The sequence below is a fragment of the Rhynchophorus ferrugineus genome, unplaced genomic scaffold (assembly GCF_030347505.1).
Source record: "Rhynchophorus ferrugineus isolate W39M unplaced genomic scaffold, kcgeb_rfMv2 rfM1, whole genome shotgun sequence".
Taxonomy (NCBI): Eukaryota; Metazoa; Arthropoda; class Insecta; order Coleoptera; family Curculionidae; genus Rhynchophorus; species Rhynchophorus ferrugineus.
The window spans coordinates 57,836,333-57,863,890 of record NW_027472580.1 but is presented as its reverse complement, the minus strand read 5'-3'; the positions used below and the strand labels follow the sequence as shown (position 1 = coordinate 57,863,890).

General features: G+C 32.0%; 2 protein-coding genes across 3 annotated transcripts in view; both read left to right on the top strand.

Moving 5' to 3' along the window:
- The window catches only part of lov (BTB/POZ domain-containing jim lovell protein), a 640,300-nt gene that overhangs the window by 137,272 nt on the left and 475,470 nt on the right, over positions 1–27,558 (top strand). The gene's annotated exons all lie outside the window — the stretch shown is intronic.
- Positions 10,215–15,444, top strand: LOC143204686 (uncharacterized). The gene is made up of 5 exons (XM_076417444.1): positions 10,215–10,415; positions 10,476–10,594; positions 10,879–11,374; positions 11,477–12,327; positions 15,106–15,444. Exons 1-5 carry the CDS (start codon positions 10,343–10,345, stop codon positions 15,442–15,444), a joined length of 1,878 nt encoding a protein of 625 aa, XP_076273559.1. The 5' UTR covers positions 10,215–10,342.

Genomic DNA, 27,558 nt, shown 5'->3' with positions numbered 1-27,558 from the left:
AATAACCATATTTTTGTATATATACTTTCAACTTAATGAGATTAACGACTGGTGTGTTAAGAGCAATTAAATAATTTGGTTAAATCATCTATTATAAAAATGAGTAGCGGTAGGGAGTAAAGAATGCAAAATTATATTTCGGTATTTCACCGTCACGCATTTTATTTAGTTGATTTGCAGATTTTCAAGATTACAAAGTTTCAAAAGGCAGTATTGCATATTTTCAAAGCCAGTACATGCATCTAAAAGAATTTGAATTTCACTAATTGATGAGTTTGTGGTAAACAAAACCTACCGTGCCACTGAAATTCGAATGAGAAGTTACAAAAATTAAGGTCGTTAAAATGACGAAGAAGTTTCTTAATGAAGATTATCAAAATGGCCATTGTCATAGACATAAATAACATCCAAACGGATATCTTTATAACGTCTTCAAGAAAGATATATAGAAAAAAAGTCATAGAGAATGATTAATGTCTAAATCAGGATGGGAATGAACCAGTACATTATTTTCATTAAATGTCAAAGCCCAAAAAAGTAAAAGTAATGTAAAAAAGTAAATGTATGTAAAATAAATGTTGAAGCAAAAAAAGGATTAAAAGAGTGAATATCTGAATATAATATTTGTAGCGATTTCTATATTTCTCTATTAAATTAATCTTCTTCAACCTATTTTTTCACCTCTTTGGGCGAAGATGTATATGTAAAGATGAACTCTATTAACTAAATGTAGAAGTAGCTAGATGGAACAATGATTGGTGAATGCTATCTTCTTTATAATGTTTCTAAAAATATTTTCGAAATAATACTTGATATCGACAATCTCTTCTTTTTAGTAGTGCCGTTTCCATTGTAAGGAGTAGTATTTTAAGGAAGAGGTTATACTGTAATTTTCTCTTCAGCTAAATGTTATGTAGTTGCTATATGACATATTTTTTAACATTTACAGAAAAATAATTCTCCTATGTTCTCCTACAACGAATAGTGTCAGATTTGAATTATGATAGGACATTGATGACTTTTAAATCCTAAAATTCTTTAGGATTTTAAAGTCATCATTTAGGGAGACTTTAACATATAACAGAAACACAATTTATATCTTTTTATATATATTACAAGTTAAAATATTATATAAAATACTAGGAGACCTAAGAGACATTGTCTTGATCAAACGTCATTTTTCATACCAGTTGATGTGTAATCAGGTTTATCAAGGATTTTAATTTGTTTAAAGAAACGCGCAGAGATTTCATGGAAATGCATTGATGTTCGATCTGGCAATAATACTTTAATTTCATCCAAGTTTGGATTGCACTTAAGTGAAATGAACAACTAGTCGACCGTATGCACACACAAAAAGCATGGCGTCTTGAATATATTCTTGCATATGATGCGGATTACCCACATATAATGACGGAAAAATATAGCTAAAAAATATAAATAAATATATATATTGTAGCTTTCAATGTAACCGATGATGTTGATATCAGTTGTTCCATTCACGTTACTAATGATAGCATCAGGCAAATGTATAAGTTCATCGTGTTAACTTTCTTATTAATTTCTGCGCCTGAACAATACAAATATAAATAAGATACAAGGAACTTACTTATGAATAATAATGATATCCGTCTTTTCTTTTCTAAATTATCAATGGACATTAAGCATTGTAAGAGAGATGATTGTTTTGGATGATCTGCATTATCTCTATGTTGTATACGTATAACTCGACGTTTAAATGGATGCCCAGCCATAACAATTACAACCTTATTAACTGTTGGCATATTGTATCTTCATAAGTACTTTCCATATGTTACGTTGTCTGGTTTAATCATGATAACGTATTAAACGTTTTGTAATCTATTGGAAACGATATTGAATAACATGACCAATTGGTTACGATCTTGTAAAAACGTTTCCAAAGTTACCAGAATATCTCTTTCCTACATCTGCTTAATATGGTTGTATAAAAAAGAAATTTTGGATCGACATCAGGAATTAAAAACCAAGAGCCAATTTGATGTTACACTTGGCCCTCAATCGGTAGCTTCCTCATTCTGAACGATTTTAGTTGCTTCAAATGATATAGTTTGAAAGTAAAAATTAAATATTCTAATTTTACACAACGTAATTTCGATTGAGATTCACATCTGTACTCACGTACAGCAATAGTGTGTTCGAGATATGTTTTAATAGAAGTGAAACTTTTCCTGATGCGCAGCAAAGATAGACCCGATTCACCTTTGTACTTAAATGTATGACACTGTCTGCATTTTTTCCATATCGACGATGACGATTTGTGCTAGTCTAGTTTGGCGTCTTATTCCAACATTAAGTGACTGTGGTTGTTTCAACCTATTAGCTCGAAGATATTTTTCGTGTTGCTCCAGACTTTACACGTGTGCTTACAATCTAATATTTTAAATACACATTATCCAAGTGCCCTTCTGTAATTCTATCCAACTGATATTTACGGATTATCTATACATAATTCTGAAAAATTCCTGAAACTAACTAATTGCCGTTTTTAACCATTTTTAAATCCACATAAACGCATACAAAAAATTTCACCAAAATCAGTCCATCATCTTTTAGAAAGAGTTCAATTTCGTACACATGAACAGAATACTTATACCTATATACATACATACACACATATATATATATATATATATATACATATATATATATATATATACATATATATATATATATATATATATATATATATATATATATATATATATATATATATATATATATATATATATATATATATGCTTCATTAATAATAACTATATCTGCGTAAAATTAATGCGACTTTTGTTTTTCTACATTTCTTTAAATTTTAATCTAAAAATATTTTAAAATACACGTCTAATCATACAGACATTTGGGTATTTCTATTTGAAGTGTGTCTTAAATCAGTGGAACAAAACTTTATAATTAGAAAATCTGTAAAAAACGTTCAAATATAAGAGAATAATGAAGGCGCAGTTCCGCGAGGACGGGCTCCCTTTCTTCGGCCGACACATTCAACTTTTGAACTGCTAATTATCGTTCGGGGGGGCTCTCGAACTTCCTTTTAAAACGTAAAATATGCATTAATTCCTCTTTCGGCCAAAGTTTTATGGAGTCGTCGCGATAAAATCAAAGCAAATAATAAAATAACGTCGCCCGATTTCGGAAGGACTTTATATATAATATACGGGGACGGATTTTTGTGCGTGCCTCTTAATTTCCTCCCGGAATACGTGAAGACGGTCCAAAATGGCGCCGTAATGAAACGAAGGGGTAAAGTTGTGCGGTATCTTCGAATGCCGACTGGAAGAAATTAAGTGTTTCGCGTGTATAACGCGTACCGCATATTTCTACATTTATTTGCATCGTCAGAATGAAATTAAAGCGACATTTTTAGGTTAGGTGAGGGCGAACTTTCTAGAAATTTAATTTGCATTTGTTCCACGGTCCGCTTGTTTTAAAATTTAATATTACCTAATAATTGTTTTGCATTTTTGGGATAGGAAATATAAGTGGTTGATTCTATATTTATTTCGCTGTTAATAATTGGTTGTTTCGAAATAAATATAGTATTTTTGGCTTTGCTAAACTTACAGGTAGCGGATTTTTCGCTATTAATTATTTTTACCATATATTAATAGTATGTTAGTTGAAATTATATTAATTTTAGACTTCAATTATATTTGTCTTGCTTAAGGTTAATGGTCATTGCACAAATTACTTTCAATTTATTCAAACGCGATAGCTGCAAACATAGATATATTATACACTGTGCATATTAACAACTTTAGTTGCAAATACTCTTCAATTTGTCATTAGCTTTGTGGTAGTCATTGCCCTTATTCCTTGCAGTATTTATAAAGACAGGCATTTGGAAAGTCACAGAAAACAAAAGTAGCAACTTACTTTTCGATAAAAATTTTTGACAATGGATGTATTATAATCATTTTACTATTTAAGAAAAACGCTTTTAATAAATATTGGTACACTATATATTAAACACAGTATTTTCTATAATCTTCTACTGCATCCCATTTTGCTAACGACATATTTCGAAAGAGTAATGTTGACCAATAACGACCGATTAATTTTTCGCCCCATTTTGTAGTAATATTTTATACTATCAATGTTGGTAGACATTTCCAGTAGCGGTTCATTCGGTCTTAGAAGTAATACACTAATTTTGCTGATCCCACCATATGCTCGCAATTGTTTCGGATTGTCATAGTTGATTGACTTTTCATCACCAGTTGCAATATGCCAAAGAAAAATCGTTTTTTAAGGTTTGTGGGATAGCTATATCCTCTATTTTTGCTATTCCTTACTGCATGTAGGCATCTTGAAATGCTTCTTCGAAAATTCCCAATTATTTAGGTAATTAAACTAAATATTCGGGATATGATCGGGCAACATCACCATATGTTTCTAAATTTAGCATTGGGATTTGGTAGCAGATTTCGTCAAATCAAGCAACAAAATTAATAAATATCGAAAACTCAACTTTGAGCACTTCATGATTAGCGCCTCTCTACCAGGATAAATGAATAATATAGAAAAGAAAACTATAATTTTATGTAGAAGAATATTAAGACCATTGAATTTTTAGTTATATATTACTGTATATAAATCACTGACCAAAATACATGCACTTAATTTTGTATCTTGAATATAACATAAAATAATATGGGTAATTAAGGTCTGTTACAGTCTTAAATTAATTTGTCCTAATTTCAGTTACATTTAATATTGAGCTACGTTTGAATAAAGACGAGCTCCACATTATAGAAAAGGTACTGATGGTTTAGTTAGTCTGCTTGCCCACATGACCTAGCTGAAAGCGCAAAGTGTCAGAAGAGGGGTGTGAAAAAATGGTTCTTCCTAATGCAGAGACAAAATAAATACAAAAAGGTATATGTTAGGAACGTATACGAAAAAAGACAAAAAGTTGTTAGTATACTGAAACTTCTCAAAATAGCCATAAATATAAAATATTTCTGACGTTTTTTCCTATTATAATTGTTAATATTGAAATTTAATTGATATATTTCACTTAATATCAAAATGCCCTTAACTATTTAAAAAATAAAATTCACTCACTGTTTTAAAAAATATATATCTTATATATTGTCTCTCTTTGAGGAAAAATAGATTCAAACCGATTCACATTATACCTTATTTCGAATTCTTTATAATTTAGAAAATATTCCTATATGAAATGTTAATTTTGCACTTACATATGCTATATTTACCCCATGCATTTTGTTTTATTTAACCAAAAACCACAGAGTATTAGCTAACAAGTATGTCAGAATATATCAATTTTATATAACCCTGACTTTTGTAAAACTAATTGTAAAAGGATGATGGGAATCAGTATTGCTTTTATAATAAAATGAAATGAATATGTTATATGATAACTTGATAAGAAATTCTGGGAATTTGTGTTTCGTAAATATTTCTTAATCAATTAAACATTCCTTTATAATACCGAATATCAATTATTACTGCAAGGTAGTATTCTTATTCTTTGATTATTCTTATATATTCTTTGATATTATATATTATATTATATACATCTAACCTGGGCTGTCTAGACGAAGCTATACTAAACTTGAGACATAATTGTATGGATCTGACTAGAGATTAGTTTATCGATATTTTCGACCCAGGGGAAAGCCTACTTTTGCTGATAGTTAGGGTATAGTTTCTTTGAGAATTGTTTATTGAATGTACATAGTAAATGGTATAAACCGATATATGTAATTTTCTATAGCCAAGAGATGTTTATTTTCAATTGACAGCTTGAAAGGTAAGATGTCCCATTTCCGTTGCAAGACGTTTGCTTGGGCTTTGTTTGAACTGACCTGATGTTTCTAGAAACTGAGCTATTTGATTGTATCATTTAGCTGAGCTGAAGCTGCAGCTGGTTCCTAGTGCCTGAAAATTGTCGGTTGATAAAATAGTACGCGGTATCGTCGGAGAACAGTGATCTATTAGATCTACTGAGAATGTTATTAATTTGGCTGCTATTAACATATGGGTATATATGAGCAGAGCCGGTAGTAATAGAGAGCCCTGCGGAACCCTAGGTTTTGATTACTTCTTGATTGATAATTTTCTTTGAACTTAATTTGGAAATTTCTGGTTTAGTCCCAGTAAAACTTCATTATTGCTACTGTATCAGGCGGTCTATGAAGTTTACGGTAGTTGCTTTTGAAAGCAATCCTTCATACCAGAACTTATCAAAACCCTTGGAAAGGTTGAAAGACATATTTAGAATTGAAGCCTAACCCTTCGTTTGAATTTTTTTGCTGCGATGCTAATTAGATGGTTGAATGAGCTTTTATTCTAAATGCTTCTCCCTTATATTTTTATATGCTATTCTACTGAGTAGATAACTCTATACTCTATATTATATATTATATAGATATAACTCTTTACTATATACCACATTTGGGAAACATGTTTTTGGTCCGTTAGAGTACTATATACCCACTGACTTCCAGGTAGCAGAATACTTTCATTTAATTCAATTTAAGGGACAGTTTTAATATATGTGTTAAACCCTTATAAAACTAACCTTAATATAAGACTAATGCATATGCGTATTAATAAGAATAAAACTGTAAATAAGTTGCTATTACGTTATCACAACAATTATATCTATATCTTTTTGTCATACTATTCGTTATTTTATTTTATTACTAAAGATCGTTTACAGCATTTTCTAAATAGAATTGTTGGCTCAACAAGGAACTATTCCCATTTTCTAGCCAAAAGATCAATGTACGATAAATATTTCTCATATAAAAATTGAATTTCTCGTAGGATGTGATGCGGTAATAGACCCAATGTCTTCTTCGTAGGAAATAAGATGGAACAGGTGAAGGTCGAAAGAAGTTTCTGAATAGAATAGGTGGGTTAGAGTCTTCCATCTATACATTTTCATGCGAATTTTTCACAAATTTTATAAAATATTACCGAACGATCCAAATTTCCAAATCTTGTTATTTTTAATCCTACGAATTTAATTATTGACACAAATTTATCTATTTCAGTGTACTCTTTTGTCCAGCAACTCTTCTTTTGATTTCAATATCTTTAACTATTAATTGTTTTAAGCTTTTTATCATGTGCATCTTTAATTCATTAAAAACTAAAATGAAATCGTATTAATTAATAAAAATGTAATTATAATTTCCAGGCTAGTTCACCTCAAAACACAAAACAGATAAACTATCATTGGTCAAAAGGATTTCTATCAAATGTTAAATAATGTAAAAAAACGAATTTTAAAATGAGAATTTTTTAAAAATAAAACGAAAGTAAAAAGAAAATATAATTGAAAAATCTAATATTACTGTAAATTTTAATATTGTGAGGAAATAATGCTTTTCATTCACTAAATGATTTCTTAATTAATTCTTTATATAAACCATCAAAAGCCATACAATAAAATTAATAGAATTGAATCCATTGTAATCCAATGGCTAATATATTACCAATCTTCCGATAGAAATATCGATGATCTTTCAAGATTCAATTAGATGCAACCCGAACTATAATTGGTACTCTCATAAATGGCCGTCGTGGCCGCCATCTTCATAGAGACGTTACATTAGGAGGTCCCCTCAAACGCACCTAACCTATTCGTTGACCCAGATAATATTACGTTCTTCATCGGATCCGTAATTAATATCAGACATCGGACGGTGTAAATTGTCCAATTAACGAACTAAGATATATCTCTTGTTATTTTCACGCTCCAAAATACGTTTTCTCTTGACTTGTTTCTAATTACAGGTGCTATAATGTGGATCTGTGGAAGAAAAATGTAAAGGTAGAATGTTTCAAAATAAAAGTCATACATTCAATATAATATGTAGAAAGAACTCAAAATCGTTGAGATGTATAGAAGTTCATATTTCTTGATAGCTTAACATTTTTTCTTATTTTTACTCAAAAATTTTTCTAAAGTAGTTTATATTTAAAATTGTTTTTCGTTTAATCTATTATTTCTTTTCTTCTTTCTGGTAAAACCTGATAATGTTATCGATCAATTAATCAAGGTTAAAGTGAGGAAAAATGATAAATACTTTAAAGCTGTTTGAATATATTCATGAAATTTCTTTTAAACTCAGATAAGTGATAATTAACATAAGCAATTTAATGTGAATTCTGCGAATAATGTAAATTATTTTCACACTGATGCTTGATTTTTCAGACCTGATTTAAATCTTGGTTATGAGTGATACGGATGCGGACATTAAATGTCGAAATCCACTTACAGACCAACGACATTTTATCCTCTTCATAGAACCCTGTTTATTTTTGTACAGTTTAGGATATCAAAATATTTAAAGCACACTATTTTCTTCTTAAATCCATATTAATTGCATCATGATATATGATTGCAACAATCATAAAAGTTTATTTTGTATATTCAAAATTGAACTTTCAATCAATTATACGTCTCACCCACTTTGTTCCCTCTAATCTAGACTTTAATAGACTTGCTCATAGTTTGTTTCTACCGCTTTTAATCAACTTTGGCTAGGGGTTTTATTGTTTCATATACGTGTCGTTTAAGGAAAAATGCTTGAAGAAGCAATTAAATGACTTATAGCGACCTTGAGGAATGTATAATTTTATATTTTGCCATAGTCGAGATGTTAAACGGGGCTGCCTGGAACGTCGACCAGTAAACAATAACGAATATTTGGCAACTCCAAGACTTAGCTCTCGAACATTATTGAAGGGTGTTTATTCAATCACTGACATTCAGTTAGTTCAGACGTATCACCATCGGCTGCCTGAGCGTCTTTTCAGGTAACAATGCATTGCTCAATTTATTACTATTATATTTTTTATATTTTAGAAAACGTCTACAAATCACGATCACATCTTGTAGCCATCACTGTTTCATTTCATCTTACCTCTATTAATTGATAAACTATAAACCTCCAAAGAGGCAAAATATACCGCTTCATTCAATACTTTCTGAGTGACCGTTCATTTAGGGTTAGAATAAATCGAGTCCTGTCATCCACATTTTCCCAGACTAACGGAATACCGCAAGGGTCAAGCATTAGCCCAACCCTATTCCGTATAGCTTTCAATTCGATCAATATAATAATACCAAAGCAGATCAAGATTCGACTTTTTGCGGATGGTATTGTCATCTACCACACTATCGAAGACCATAAGTTAAGTCAAAGGCTACTGCAAAAATGTCTCTATACCCTACCATCATGGGCCGAAATCAACGGATTATTGTTCTCGTACGATAAATGGCCAGTGTTCATTTCTGCAGAATGGGATTACCTTAAAGCTAGCACCCTGACGACTGGCGGATACCATAAGCAATAAGCTTGACCATACATTTTTGGGACTCTCGCCTCAGCTGACCCCCGCATATTAACTGTTAGAAATAAATGATTGGCAGATATAAGTTTCCTACTCACTTTGATCAATTTTCACTGGGGCGCCCATAGGGTCACATTATTATCTTATATATAAAAATGAATCGCAAAATGTGATGGTAAGCGCATAACTCAACAACGCCTGGACCAATTTGGCCAAATCTTTTTTTAAAATGTTCGTTGAAGTTCAAGGATGGTTTCTACGGCGAGAAAAATTAGAATTATTGCTGGAAAAACCCTAAAAAAAGCCCATTTTGTTTGAATTTGTTTCGTGTATCAGTTGACAATTCATCTGTCATCTGTCAAAAGTCATCTGTAACAGACAACTTTTTTTTTAAATTTGATATGACTTGAACTCAAATCCTTTTAAGCCGTACGAATTGTTTTATTTATTTAAAATTTTTTATTTATTTAAAATTTAATTCAAATTTTAAATAAATAAAACAATTCGTACGGCTTAAAAGGATTTGAGTTCAAGTCATATCAAATTTAAAAAAAAAAGTTGTCTGTTACAGATGACTTTTGACAGATGACAGATGAATTGTCAACTGATACACGAAACAAATTCGTATATCGTGTTTTGTGCAGAGTGTTTAGTTAGTTAGTGTTTGTTTAGTTCGTGATTAGTGAAAAAATAATTTATATTTGATATGCCTCCTATAAGACGAAGCAATTTAGGTAGAAGAACCAGAAATGCTATAAACCAAGCTAATTACCGATATAATCGTATTGCAAAAGAACGTGACGACGGAAATGGACGTGAAAGAATTCGGATATCACAAACGCGTGAACCGCGAGCGCGACGTTCAACTAATAATCGCGCAAGTTTGAATCGAGCTGCTTTCAGTTACGATGTGTCAATTGACTACAGTAACTACCAATGTGTTGTTATTGGTTCTATGAACTTGGTTTGCTCACACTGTAAGGCATTAAAATACAAAAACGAAGCCAATGGATTGTGTTGCGCAAATGGTAAAGTGAAATTGATACCATTGGATCCACCACCAGAACCATTGTACTCATTGGTTTCAGGAATAGGAACAGATTCTATACACTTTTTGACACATATCCAACAATATAACAATTGCTTTCAAATGACTTCATTTGGGGCAACAAATGCAGTTCGGGAAAATTTTATGCCAACTTTCAAGGTATGTATTATAGCAGTTAATCATAATTATTTTAGCGAACAAAATTTTCTGTCACCAAAGTTAAGATGTGTTACTAATCTTCAATTTCTTAATCATTACGAAATATATCACTTAGTCATCATATTATATGGTGATTCAGTTTCAGTGACACTTTTATTATATTTTATAATTGATAGATATTAGTTAAAACTAAATATATACTTTTTAAGATCAAATATTATTTAAGTTTGATCACTGACAATCCATTAATTTATACCACACCATAATATTTTTTTTATTTACAGATACAAGGGCAAATATATCACAGAGCAGGTTCACTGTTACCAGTGTCAGATAGCGACAACAAATTCCTGCAAATTTATTTTATGGGCAATTCACCACAAGAAATTGATCTGCGTTGTGCACATAACAATTTAGTAAAAAGGTCTATTGTAGAACAATTACAAAATTTATTTCATCAACGCAATCAATTGATTATATTGTTTAAAACTGCCCTGGATCTGATGCCATCCGATAATCACAAAATTGTAATCAGAGCTGATAAAACACCTGCAGGTCAACATACAAGACGTTTTAATGCACCAACTATTGATGAAGTTGCTATCGTTGTAGTTGGAGAAAATTTGGAATCCCGTGATATTGTTTTACATCGTCGGAATGATCAATTACAACGTATAAAGGAAACACACCGCTCATATGATGCACTGCAATATCCCATTATATTTTGGCAAGGTGAAGATGGCTACGATTTCTCAATAAAAATGATAAATCCCATTACAGGTAACTAAAATATTAGTTTATCCATGGCGATAATATCTCAGTCACTATATTATGTATTTTAATTTTATATTTGAATGTTATTAAAACAAAATCTGTTTACAGGTTCTGAAACCAACAAAAAAGTCAGTTCAATGAACTATTATTCATACCGCCTAATGATTCGGGAAAATGAAGATAATCACATATTGAAATGTCGCCGATTATATCACAAATATGTTGTTGACATGTATGTTAAAATTGAAACGGAGAGATTAACATTCATCAGGTTGAATCAAACCAAACTCCGATCTGAAGAGTATATTCACCTTCGAGATGCGATTAATACTGATGGAAATGCACAGAATGTCGGTCGGATGACTATTCTTCCAGCAACATACATCGGAAGCCCTCGGCATATGCACGAATATGCTCAAGATGCCATGTCGTATGTTCGTCATTATGGTACAGCAGATTTGTTCATCACATTTACATGCAATCCGCAATGGATAGAAATTAAGCAGGAGTTATTCCCTGGGCAATCACCCATTGATCGTCATGATATTACAGCCAGAGTCTTTAGACAAAAGTTGAAATCTTTAATGAATTTCATCGTAAAACATAATGTGTTTGGTGAGACACGCTGCTGGATGTATTCTGTGGAGTGGCAGAAACGAGGATTGCCACATGCACACATTTTGATTTGGTTGGTTGAAAAGATAAGGCCAAATGAAGTTGATGCAGTGATATCAGCTGAAATCCCTAATGTACAAGTAGATCCTGGATTGCATGAGGTAGTTATCAAAAACATGATACATGGTCCCTGTGGAACTCTTAATCAAAATTCACCGTGTATGATGGATGGTAAATGTTCAAAACGATATCCACGGACATTAATATCGGAAACAATTACTGGTAATGACGGTTATCCATTGTATCGTCGCAGATCCACAGCAGACAATGGAAAATCAACAATTGTCAAATTAAATCAACAAGATATTGAAATAGATAATCGTTGGATTGTTCCATATTCACCCATTTTATCAAAGACATTCAAAGCACACATCAACGTTGAATCTTGCCATTCAGTGAAATCGATTAAATACATTTGCAAATATGTAACCAAAGGGAGTGATATGGCTGTGATTGGAATTGGTGCAGAGAATTCTAATGATGAAGTTACCCAATACCAAATGGGCCGCTATGTTAGCAGTAATGAAGCAGTTTGGCGAATATTTTCTTTTCCTATTCATGAGAGACACCCTTCTGTTGTTCACTTAGCTGTACATTTAGAAAATGGACAAAGAGTGTATTTTACAGCACAGAACGCAGTACAAAGAGCTGCTCAGCCACCATCTACTACATTAACCAGTTTTTTTGAGACATGCCAAAACGATGATTTCGCACAAACATTGCTATATTCTGAAATGCCAAAATATTATACCTGGAATCAATCCTCAAGGAGATTTATACGACGGAAACAAGGAAAACCAGTTCCAGGATATACAGATGTATATTCCACCGATGCGATTGGCCGGATTTATTCAGTACATCCAAGCAATGATGAATGTTTTTATTTACGACTGCTATTAGTCAATGTACGTGGCCCAACATCATTCCAACAGTTACGAACTGTTGATGGTGAATTGTGTGGATCCTACAGAGAAGCCTGTCAACGTTTGCAATTGCTTGAAAATGACGCTCATTGGGATCAAACTCTCAATGATGCTGTAATATCATCACACACTCATCAAATACGAACATTGTTTTCTATAATCATATCTACATGCTTCCCATCAAACCCAATTGATTTGTGGATGAAGTACAAAGATTATATGTGTGATGATATTTTGTATCAAATACGGAATAGAATGGGAAATCCAAATATACAAATCAGTGAAGAAATTTACAATGAAGCATTGATTTCAATTGAGGACATGTGCTTGATAATGTCAAACAAACTATTAATTCAATTAGGCCTGACCGCGCCCAATCGTCCAATGCATGACGCTTTTAACCAAGAGTTGCATCGAGAAAGACTGTATGATCTCAACGCTTTGAAAGAATTAATTCAAACAAATCTTCCACTGTTAAATGAACAACAGAAGTATGTATTTGAAACTCTTATGAAAGTAACAAATGATGAAACTGGAGGGATTTATTTCTTAGATGCACCTGGTGGTACAGGAAAAACTTTTTTGTATTTCATTAATATTAGCAACAATTCGCTCACAAAATAAAATTGCACTTGCACTCGCTTCGTCGGGAATCGCAGCAACTTTGCTTGAAGGTGGTCGAACAGCCCATTCAGCACTAAAATTGCCATTAAATATGCAAAGCAATGAAACTCCAACCTGCAACGTTTCGAAGAACTCTGCAATGGCAAAGGTTTTGCAGCAATGTAAATTGATTGTTTGGGATGAATGCACGATGGCACATAAAAAATCTTTGGAGGCTTTAGACAGAACCTTAAAAGATCTACGTAGCAATAATAACCGATTTGGTGGTGCAATGCTTTTATTAGCAGGAGATTTTCGTCAAACATTGCCAGTGATTCCACGATCAACGCCAGCTGATGAACTCAATGCATGTCTAAAGTCCTCCAATTTGTGGAAACATGTTAAAGTACTTCATTTAAGCAAGAATATGCGTGTCGAGTTGCAAAATGACCAATCTGGAAACATATTCTCTAAACAACTCATTGACATTGGTAATGGCAAATTTCCTATAGACATGTTGACTGGCTGCATTAACTTTCCTCAAAGTTTTTGTCAGTTAACTCGATCAAAAGATGAACTTATTCAGAAGGTGTTTCCAGATGTTTCTCAAAATTACAGAAACCATGATTGGTTGAGCGAACGAGCTATACTGGCTGCAAAAAACATAGATGTAAATGAATTAAATTTCAAAATTCAAGAACAAATTACAGGCGAATTGAGGATATATAAATCAGTTGATTCGGCTACTAATCAAGATGATGTAGTCAACTATCCACCGGAATTTTTAAACTCGCTGGATTTGCCAGGATTGCCACCTCACAATCTTCAATTAAAGGTTGGATCGGTGGTTATAATGTTGCGAAATATCAACCAACCGCGTCTTTGCAACGGTACACGGTTAGCGATAAAAAAATTACTAAACAATGTGATAGAAGCAACTATACTCAAAGGAAAGTATAAAGGAGAAGATGTTCTCATACCGCGCATCCCAATGATTCCGACTGATGTGCCATTTGAGTTTAAACGACTACAGTTTCCAGTGCGGCTTGCTTTTGCTATGACTATAAACAAGTCCCAGGGGCAAACATTAAGTGTTTGTGGTATTAATCTAGAAAACCCATGTTTCTCACATGGTCAATTGTATGTTGCCTGTTCCCGTGTTGGAAAACCATCAGATTTGTTTATCTATGCGCCAGGTAATCAAACAAAGAACATCGTATACCACAAAGCACTACAATGATAATAATAATAATAATTATGATTCACATGATTAACAATAAAGCGATTACTTACTTTTCAATCCTTATATATGTTTTATTTAATTATTTTTTATTCACAACGCCCTATCACCAGGGTGATGGTTCTGTTCAGGAGAATTTTTTAAAATACGTAGGCACAAAAACTGCCACATTACAAATCTTTTTGACAGGACGAAGTCTGTCGGGTCAGCTAGTATATTTATAAAGCATTAACGCTAAGTAAATTGGAGTGTGGCTGCCTATGCTTCAACTCCGCTGTCCCCTCTTACTTAAATAGATTGAAACCAATCCACAACTCAGCTTTAAAATCGCTCTGGGTGCCTTTCACACCAGCCCAGTAGGCAGCTTGCTTTGCGAATCAAAAATCCCTTCTCTAGAAACCTTAAGTGATTTGCTTTCGCTTAAACATGGCAGCTGCTTGAGATTGAAACCAAGACTGTCTCATTGCAGACATATCTTTCCATCAAGCACCAAACTCAACCGCTCTAGAGATCAAGACAAGGGCTCTTCTCATAGATTCCATGCACTTTGTAGTCGCTTATCGCTGGGTTTTCCACCGATATACACCTCATTGCCTGTATGTCGATCTTTTCATGAGGAGTCTACCAAGGGATAATTATGCCTCTAAAAATATCAGCACATTCAATCAATATAAAACTGAGTGGGGACAGCATTTATATTCGTGATGTCGGAAGGGCACTTCAGGGTCCCCGTTTCGTCCAGTGTATTGATGGTTTAACTGTTTGCCATGTATTGGGCCCTGATCTCAGTACAAGATGTGCCAAATAAATGACTTAAGAATGAGTGACTGAATTAAGAGTGCTTATACATAAAACTAACCCCTAAATTGAGAGGGAGCCTTAAAATATCACCTGTATGTGGCTCTCTTCTCACTCTGGGATTATTGCAAATGAAAAAGCGGATTACTTAGCCTAGAAGAGGGAGGGACCACTTACGGAAAATTTCCTCTTATGGAGTAGATATATGAAGCACCACTCTGCTAAAATCTTTAGACATCTAGACCAATTCAGAAGGGATCTAACGGAAAACAACAGGCTTTGGGACGTGAAAAAAGAGTATTATCAGGGCCTTAACACCACTAACATCAGCAGGCGCAACTTAAGTTTATTCGCGTCTCAGAATAGGTCACTGCAAACTGACCCATGAGCTTCTCATTAAGGGAATAAGTCCACCACTGTGCGTCAAATATGGTTCCTCACTGTCTATCAGACACATACTAACTGAATGCCGAAGATACCAGGACCAGATACCATGGACCAATGTCCCAAACTGGAGAACCTGGACAAGCTGATTAAATTTCTAACCGTAACAGGAGTACTACGAGAAATTAAATGGTGTGCATCTATGTAATATCATGCCTGTTCGTTTACATTTTTTGTATCTTGTATCCTTATCATGTTATGGGTTGTGCGATCATTGTTCTGTAGCATTCATATATTCATGCATCTGTATGCTTTTACATATATTACTTGTCATCTTGCAATATATACCCTTTATCCTACACGTTTAGCTCTAGATTTTATATTCCGACCATGTATTTTTATTGCTCTTTGCATTCTATACTTGTAATAACATTGTATACTTTAACTGATGTAAATGTGTTGTATATTGTAGGCTGATGGGTCTATAATATGTAAATAAAATAAAAATAAACCTTCAAAGACTAATATAGTCGTCGAGGTGCTGTTTTTGCCTTTATGTGGCTTTGCGCACTGTAGCAGTAACAGCGAGTGAGTTGCTTCTGGGGAGGGTAAGCAAGTATTAGAACTTGAATAGTATATTGTGATTGTTCTTTTATTTTAAAAAGATATTTACAGACAAATTGGTGCAATATAGATTAAGCCATACAGCATTAATATTAAAAACTAATAATCAGAAGGTTTCCAATTCCAGCTGTAACAGTTTATCCATCACAACTTCTGCTACAAGCAACAAACAATGGTTGTTATGCAACAAAATTACTTTGCGACTGTTAGTCGCTATTGCTAGATTATAAATAAGCAGCAATACAACAATTATTTACAACAAAAACATTGAATGGTTTGTTCTCTTAGTCCGTATAAATTAATCAGAATTTGACTCAATCAATAAAAGTCTCTTATTTTAATTCCACTTTTCCATACATGTTAAAATTTACCATATATGATCATCCAGATGGATTATCTAAATAAAATTTCAATTACAATGCAAAATATGTTTTTATTTGTGGTAATAATATTCAAATATACCGGAAATAGAAATTTCACATTGTGGTTTCCTGTACCATTAAAGCTACAGTAAAACTTTCCATTTGTCGAGAAGAACCACAAATCCGTTCTCGCTTAATTTTCATTATGGTAGATTCCAGATATTAGCTAATCAGTATGTTCTACAAGAACACTTGACAACTGTGTTTGTGGCAAAATTCAATTTAGCAATAATAAATCCTATAAAGGTATAAATCTATTTGTGGAATGGGTTTTTTAATAATTAGGTTGAAATCGATTTAATAGTAATAGTACCTGATATAAATTAAAAATTATTAGTTCTTGATTCATTTCGTGTTTTGTCTTCATTTTACCAGTTTTTGCGTGATATATAAGGATAACATATTAACCGCTAAAAAGGATAACATTGAACTTTAACAATGAGATATTTATGATATAATTATTAACGGCATATTAGATAGTAGCGGTATATTTATGCTTAAAGTTTTAATTTAGCACACACATTTAATAATAAGTTTAATTATAATATTTTATTATGTTGATGTCTAATAATACACTTACTGTAAAATTAATTAAACGAAAAATGTAATTGGAGACAATATTAACCACAATAATTAACAAGAAAAACTTATATTGCGATTAATAACATCGATAAATAATAAATATGTTAATATAATAATTAAAATGCAATGTAAACTCAATAACATGTAATATTTGTAAACCAAAGTTAGTTTTTGCAACCATAAAAAATATATTCTAAATATTACTAAAATTCAATATATTCAAAAGAGTCAGTTTTTAAAAATATCATGCGTAGACTCCACTAATAGAAACAAATATGTGTAATTATAGCTATATTTGTAATTTGTTGTTCTGTGGTTATGTATGAGTTACTTTTTGGTTATTTATGATTGTAGAAATCTGGTGACAACAAGAAAAATCATTTAAAGCAGCAATGAATCAATGACTATTAAAATATGTAACTCAAACTCAATATATTAGTACTATTTTAATAAAAGCATCTTGATGTATAATAATTAGTATAAACTGCTATATAAATTATGTCGGAACTAATGCAATTTTTACTATTGAATTATTCAAAATTATGCCTAAATGCTACAAATATAATTAACACGTTCCTATTGTGGAATAATTCCTGTGAGCAACTATAAAATAGTATAAATAATCATCAGTAAAACTAGCTGCTATAAAACATGTATTATTCTAAATATTCAACGACACAATATCAACATTTCCAGGATAGGGTAAGTAGGGTCGAACACTACTTTATATAGTATGCCAAATATGTATATATATATATATATATATATATATATATATATATATATATATATATCAAGTCGCTTACTACGTACAGTGAAAATAGATTTGAAACATACGGACATTGATAGATAATATTGTAAATTGTTGGAGTTTGCAAAAAAAAGATGGAGGCTATTTCATCAATTTTCATTAATGTTTTTTTATATGTATTTGAAAGTCTCCTTTTACCAACTATGGGTTTATCTGGACTGGGCCTAAAGTTTAACGTGGGCTCCGAACCACGGTCTTAAGCATTAAGCCTACCGACTGGCGAGTTACCAACTTTAGAAATCATTCCAGAAAACATCCGGTCTTACCCAGCCTGGTTACTGGCGTGACTGGGGTCATTTTCCTTGTCGGATTTTACACTCCTGCCTAGAACAGTCACAAATATTAAACAATCCCCAACATAAATTTACGACCATACCCCAGCAGGATTCGAACCCGCGGCTGTCGCCACCAAGCCGGCTTCATTAATATTTTGACTACATTAGTCGAGATAGTTATTATTTAAATGTTCATATTGTTCATATATAAGACTAATATCAAGGAGCCAATCATATATCATTAGTAGAACTTATCCTTGGAAGCACATATAATATACCAACAAATTAAAAGTTTATGGTTTATAAATTTAATTTTCTTTGTAACATTATATTATATCTGTCATATGGATATTGCTAAATTTGTGAATTAAGTAATGTTTTGACAAAAAGATATCCAAATGGTAGGAAAATATGCAATCCAATTTATATATTACCAGCATTGTAAATTTATATATGTTATATGAATATTAACGCAATCTAGGGGTATTTAACTATGGGGCACAACAAACAACAGTAATATTGAAATATTGGAAAGGTTCCAGAGCAAGTTAGTTAATATTAAATTATTTTAATGCTTATTTTAAATCGCATCCGAATACACCTTTTGTACAACATCTTTGAAGGCACCTATTGTGTACATAACTTGCTGCGACTTTTCTCAAGCTAGATTTAATTTAAATGTGAAACGGATGTCGAATTTTTAGTTCTTCAGTTGAATAAACAAGAACTTTTTGAACAGACTAACAACGTGACTGACTAACGAAGTAGATGACTCGGTGAACATCGTATCACCTATATCTATCTTGCAAATGTTTCCCGAAAATAATCACTTGTTCTATAGCCACCAGGTGCTTTGTCAGGTGACTAAACCTTTATTATGATTAAGAAGCGTTTGTACTTATTGGATAATAGTATGTTTCATTGTTGCATTGTTAGCATAGCGTCTATCAATTTCCGTATTCGGATTGCGCGTAAATTAAATTTGTAGTAATTAATAATCTGTATTTGGTAGTGATGAAAACCCTCCTAGTAAGTGGTAGTTTGTCTTTGTGTCCGAAACGATTTTGTTAATTTATACAAATCTTAATTCTGATACAAATTTTATTGCCACCAAAACCCTTTTATTGTATAATACCTTGACAATGGGCAAGAAATTAGCCTTTACAATATGCGTTGCGCTCCACTCCGTTATTTAGCAAAAACTATTATATTTTTGAACGTTGCCTAAGAAGTTTCTAGAATAATTTACCATCCTAAAAACCTAAAAGCATAACAGAACATTAGTAGATTCACCGCGATAAATCAATGCCTTACAATATGGACACATGATTATATCAATTGCCCACTTGTAACTGATTTGTTTGCATTATAATATATTCCCGAATCGTTGTGGAATACCTCTCGTTCCTGGATTACAGGAAAATTGCCTCTGAAAATTCTCTCAATTTAGTTGCATCGTATTCGCTGTTGTAGTGCTATCTAAGTCTATCCACGTCACTTTCAGTATCTCTGAAGGTTGAGAACAATTATGATATGCCAATACGACTATTTAATTTTCTGTCTCTCGCTGGTTATCACTGTGGTTAGCACGTGGGGTAGCTCGTCGCACCTTTGACATACTTCCACGACCTAAGTCTTCTCTTTGGCATTGTTAATAATAAGAGCAAATAAAGTTCTCGCACACTAAATTTGTGACCTAATAATGACAAATGTGAAATACATTTATAAAGTATTCTTTACCATAAACAGTCATTTTATATTTTAACTCTCGGTATATTAATCGGAAAATTCTCGGTTAAAAGTTCGGTACAAAATTAAATCATATTTGACATACAGGTTATTATTTTTGTCTTTATTTTCACTTTATCGAATCGATATACCTATCAAAATTGTACATTTGTACCATACAATAGACAGATTTACATGACAGATGCGACATCCCCTGTATAAATTTGTAACCAAGTTTTGTTAGTAGGAGCCACACGAGGGCACAAAAAGCGTTATTATTTGCTAGAGAGGGAAATTTAAAAAAAATTAAAATATAATTCATTTTACAGCAGCAAAATAAGAAATAAAATTTTTATAAAATATTATATTTAAATACCAGTTAACATTTGTATAAAACATTTTTAAAATACATTAACAAACAATATATACTCGGACAATTAATAACTTATTTTCTAATTGTACATTGTTGTTGCCTTAAAAATTATAAAGTAGCAGTATAACCTACCAATTGAAAAATTATTTGTCCAAAATATACTTAAAATTACAATATTTGAATTTGCTGCTATATTCCGTTAAACATATAACAGTTTTGAATGGGACACTATCCATATTATATTTAGCTATGCAACATTTTTAATTGCTGCTCTTTGCAATCCTATTTATTTTTTCCATTAACCACAAAAAGCAACATCTAATATTATTGTTTTTGTTACATTAGCTTTACTCAGTATGCCGTACACAATTAATAATTTTGAAAACGATCGCAGTTTGCTGACAATATCTGAATTAATTTTGTTATATTTAGTTAATATAAATAATAATATTCGTATAAATGTCAATAAAAGTCTAGAGATAGCTTCCCACACAAACGAATTAAAATAAGGTGTTACCGTTAAATAACATTTAGATAGCATAAGATAGTAACAGATTCATATAAATACATATAATTGTATAAAAAGTCATAATTCTTGCTTGCAATATTACCTGTATATGTGGTAGTCTTTTTGGCCTTTTCTCTGATCTTTCATCTTTATCAGCATAAAGTTGAAGGCACAGATTCGTCTGTTTCAAAAGCGTCTGTAGAGAAACATGTGTTTTCAAACCTCTCAATTTATTTCGTTTGGAAAAAACATTATATTTGTTCTTACTTCTAATTCTTTTTGAAGATTCCAATATAGTCAGAGCAACTGCTTATTCCAATATTTAACTTTTAGCTATATTATACTTTCCGATATTTTACGGGACATGGTCTATGAAGATTATGTACTCCATTCAATTATCGATGTAGATATTAAAGAAACACTTACTATTAAAATTACAATTAGGAGTTACATTTTGTTTAAGCCATGATATTTTACATTTGGATCCATAATCAAATAGGTGGTCTGAAATGCTTCCTATTCGTAAATTTCATTTAGGTTTTCTGAAATTTATCATTATTTACTTTAAAAAATCATTTCTGCGTTATAGCAGAACCCTTTGGAAAATAATTAGAACGTATTAAAATTTTACATATAAACAAATAATTTTTACCTTAAATTATAGAAATATAACGTAACAACAACTTTCCTTAGAATTAAACATAAAAATAGGAAAAAACAATATATCTTGTTACAAAGATAGCAAAATTTAAAATCGAAAGATGATCGAAAATAAGAAAAGAAATCTGTAATCTTTTTACATCCGGCCATCTAGTGATTCGGACGCGCAAAACCTACGGTTACGGGTTTTCCGATTTAAGTTCCCATTCTATATTTCTAACTGTTGCGATTTGTATGAAATATAAATCATGATAAAGTACTATACGGTCAGTGGCAAAAAATCATCTTCAATGTTTAAAAATTATATATTCTAATCGCGATTGGATAATAGTGGCCAGCATTCTATAATTTGAAAATGCAACTATAAATATTTAGCAACTAACAATATCAATTTTTTATTACATTGAATGTATTGATAACTGTGATAGCGACACCTTGTATGGGATAATATAATTGTTGTTTTTACTATTTTCCCTGCGATTATTCGATATTTCCTCTCAATATAAACCTTCCCTGGACTTTACAGGTATTGTAAAATCAAAATTAGCTCAATTGGTTTAGCCGTTATGAGTTTTTAGCGAAACTAACGAGCAGCAATTAATTTTTATACAATACATTAAGATTATAACATATTTTTAACAAAAAAACTTGAACCGACTTGACGATTTTTTTAAGTCGGTTCATTTTCTTCGTTAAAAATATTTTATTTTTCTCATTTTAGTGTTAGATATGCACTCAATAATAAAGAAAAATAGGAATAAATAAACTATGATTGAAAATAACGAACGCTTCAGGTCACGGGGTTCGCTATCTGGTCTAGGTAATTCGACAAATATTCAAACTAAACAACAACAAAAAGTTATTCTCCCCTCTGGAAATCGAACCCGCGACCTCTGTTTGGGAGTTAAACTCTTTAACAATTATACTATAGAAGCAGTTGTCTGCGGTTTTTCTACGATGTTATATGCTATAGTTAGTGCTTAAAAATATGTGAAAACTTTGTACGTAACTTTTAAATTTGAGTATTTCCATCGATTTCCCCTCCTTCACCCCAAGAGATCCTGATTTCGTTCCAATGTGACCACCTCCGAAGGGCACTCTTTCAAATAAAAAAGAATTTTGAAAATCGACCAGCAACGGACGGAGAAATCGGCGAACATACATTAAATTAAAAAATATACAGCCAAACATAGAACCTCCTCCTTTTTCGAAGTCAGTTGAAAATTAAAACTATTTTATCGTTTTTGAATTATGATTTTTAATTCCTTTTTAAAATTGCCGCCGATAGTACTTTTGCCTATCGAATCCATTAAAAAAGCTGCAACGAGTTCGTCACGTTCTAATCGATAAATGAGCGAAGTGCTTCGCCGACTGCGCCGTGATTAGCATTTCTTTCGGGGATTTGACTGTCCGTCGAACGAGGGCTTCCACCTTGCCGCGTCCCCACGCTCCTTATTCTTTTCCCAAGGCGGGAATGATGCGGTGATATGGTTTTGTACACGGAGAAATCTAAATCTTCTATGGTATTTTATTATTCAATATATCATGTTTTATTTTGTTTTGTTAATTACTTTATGATTATACAACTTAGCTTAAGTAACATTAATGATGTTGATTATTGTGGTTTATTTAATATATAGTTACTAGCAGACCCGATAGATGCGGTCCTGTCATTTTTCATATTTCGAATGTGTAATATGTGTAATCAAGTTTATCAACGAATTTAATTTTTGTTTGTACACACTTGTACAAATCAAATCAATCAAGGCAATGCTTTGATATTTGACCTGGTAACAACACAACTTAAATTTCAACCAAGTTTGGATTGCACGTAAAAATGATGAACAGATCCGGTCGACCGTATAAACAAAGGTCATGGCGTTTTGTATATGACGCGAACTACCAATATGTGATGATGGAAGCATATATGCGGTACCAATGTTGTCGATGTCAGTTGATCCATCTACGCCACTGATGATAGCATCAGGCAAATATATCTAATCTTTAGAACGAAGCTTCGCTTGATTAAACTTAGTGTAACGTGATTACTCAGTTCCAATTTTCGTACACATATCAACAAACCATTGATGAAATAGCTGGCGCTTCGGAGAATGTCATTATCTCGATTGGCATGAATCATCAATCTGTATGCGTAGAAGTTCACCGCATAATGTATTTTCTTAAGTGCTTGGTATTATATATTATGTGGTATATGTGCTTGGCATATGGTAGTTTGTCTGATTTAATCACAATAACGTAGTTGTTTTTTTTTGTAGTCTATTGGGAACGGTATTGAAAAACTAGATCAATTGGTTACAGTTTTGGAAAAACCTACCTAAAGTTGTCACAATTCCTCTATACTCCATCTGGTCGATGTGGTTGTATAGACAGTGTATGCTCATTTGATGTTTCTCGTCAGTCATAAAATAGATTTTAAAACATTTTGAATGTTAAATGTTGATTCAAAATTTCGACCATCATAATTGTGACGGATTTCTCTTTCTCTACAAATGATATCATTTGGAAGTAAGAATTTAATTTAAGTCATGCGGTTGGTTGAAGAATGATTTGAGTAAAGTTTTAGTAACAAGGCTGTGAGGAATGAACGTTGTGAACTGCATAGTATCGTGATATCAGTATCGTGAATCACATACTTCATTCAGATCACATGATTTGTTGACTTTGATAATGAATAACATAATTGGGTCAGTGGTAAAAAATAGCACTATAATTTTCGGACCCTTATATGTTTTGATCACAATAGGACTATATTATTGGTTTGTAAAGAAAATAATTCAGTATTTACAGGGTTTTGAGACTATATTGAATATATTTTTTTGTTCTTTTTCATTAATTTAAATTTCACCCTTTTAGTATTTAACATAAGCACACCACAATCTTTCTAACCAAGAAAATATTTTTTTTTAAAGTTTCAACTTAATTAGTAGCATAAAAGTCTTTTTTAATTGTCAGTCATTTGTCATTTTTTTTAGGGGCCTATATTGGCCAGAACTAACCGCAGATATATTATTTTCTCGCAAAACTATTATTGATATATACAATTTTTTTATAATGTTGTTCACCTATTGAAAATTAGCTTTCGTTCATCTTTTCTCAACTGGAAATTCCAAAAAGTTTTCTTTAGTCATTTATTTTGAAACAAAATAGTTAACTGATTTGATTGGCGCAGCGGTAAATACGACATGACGGTCCTCCTGCTGTTGCGATAGTCGCGAGTTCAAATCCTGCTGGTGGGGTATGGTCGTAAATTTATGTTTATGACTGTTTAATATTTGTAATTGTTAAATTAACGACCATGTCCCAGCAGGATTCGAACCCGCGACTATCGCAATAGTAGAAGAACCGCCCTGTTACCTTTACCACTGCGCCACTAAACCGGTTATTATATTAGATTTGCAAAATATTTGAATAAATATTTTATTTGAATAATTTGTGTAATATATATTAATGAAATTACACTTAATAATTATCAATAACTTGTTCCCATCTTTCTGTCAATATAGCGGTACCTTGTTGAAGGGACAAGTTGGACACGACATTGCATTATTAGTGATCCAATCAACAGCTCATACTCGAACTTCTTCAGCATTTCGTAACCGTGTGTTCATCATGTCACACTACATCGACCTGAGCCAGTGGTAATTATAAGGTGATATGGATGTGGCGAATCGGAACTTCCCATTCGAGCTCCAATAGTGTATCCTTCCAATTTTTTTTGTGTTACTCGGTACTGCTGGTCCTTATTGCAACAATAAGTCGTTCAATTTGTTCAACTACTGGGTAGATATCTGTAATAACAATTTTATTTGATTTTAACAGCTCGCTACACTACACGTTGCTGATTCCAGTATAGGTATAGAAATGCTTTATCCCATAAATATTACGTTTTGTTGTCCATCTGGAAAGCTTTCCTGACCTAATTTATGATTCCTATAATCTATTGTGTTTGGGATTGTGGTCTTATATTGCTAGTCATAATAGGTTCCAGAAAACTTTTGGATATTTACCATCGCATGTGAACGCCTGGTAACAGTAAATTTATACATTTCTACTGCTATGCTGTCTGAAAGTTGCTTGAGAGGTTTTCGTCCAATAAGTCTTGCAATGCATTATCTTCGAAATATTATGATAATCCAGACCGTTCTTTGTTGTTGGCCGACTGACTAAACCGACAATTGGGATATTAAACAATTTAAACAACAACAGTGCAATTTTCAGAGTTTTATTAGGAAACATACACTGAATGCCCCATTAATGCTAAATGGCATACTTATTTGATATAGGGAGATTTTCAAAATTAGATTTTAAATTTCCACAAATAAAAATAATTGATCAAAATACTTATAAGGACCTAACGGGAAATGTCATTAAAAATTATTGGATTATACATAATTATCAACAATTGTTTAACGTATGCCTAACGCACATTGTGTAATATAATACAATACATAAATATTAAACAATAGAAATAATTTCCTAAATTCCCCCAAAACTAATATATCATGGTATCGTTTAAAAAAACCCTCAGGAAATAGGGAAAGAAATCACGGTCGCCCCTATTGTTGATGGCATCCACTTAGGGCGAGTGGTCACGCCTCTTTTTATATGGTCACTTATTGAAGAATAATACACTTTAGTAGGATATACAAGCTGTCACTGAGTAGCGTTATATTGATATAAATGGGTGGTTTCATCAGTTATGTGGCTGTCAACAAATGTTATGTGTATAATACTTGTTTGGGTTATATTTTCTATTGGATATATCGAGTCAGAATAATCTTTGTTAATGTTTGCGCTACTGTGGAATGAAACATATTACAAACAATTTAACTTTATTTGAAGAAATATTATCAATTTTTGTAGATTATTTTATATCGATATAACTTGTGGCAATTTGTTTACAGTAGGCTTGAGCGATAAGTGGCGGCTAATTTAAATATAAAAATCTCTATATAAAGCTCAACATGTAAAGTATATTGTGAAATATAAGTTCAACTTATGGTAACTTGCAAAATGTTTCGATATCATTTAATAATAATTACACTTTTAGTTTGTTTGTTTCAATATGAATAGATATATGTTACTCGCAATTATGGAATGATGAAAAAATTTCGATACATCGATATTTTTCGTTATTTTTTCAAAAGAATTATTTTATAATTTAGGGTAAATTAGATGGCTCGGTGAATGGAGGTAAAACGAAATGAAACTGTGGTGTTTACATTATGTGACCATTATTTATTGAAGTAATATAAAAATGTGGAAAATACAAAATAGGTAAAAGGGCACGTCTAAACCAAACTATGGTCGAGTACTCAGTGAATCGAAATACCCTTCAATAACATCCCAGATAAACGTCTCGGCATCCCGACATCCTCAAGGTCGCTACAATAATATATTTTTTCCATAAATCTTCTAAATTGGTACTTGGCTTTGGTACTTAATTTTAAATCTTTCGTATATTTTGGGACTTAATTAGTATTTAATAAGTGTTTATTAAAAGTATCAATATATATTGCAAATAAATATACATATTTTTCCTGGTGGCAGACACCCCTACCTT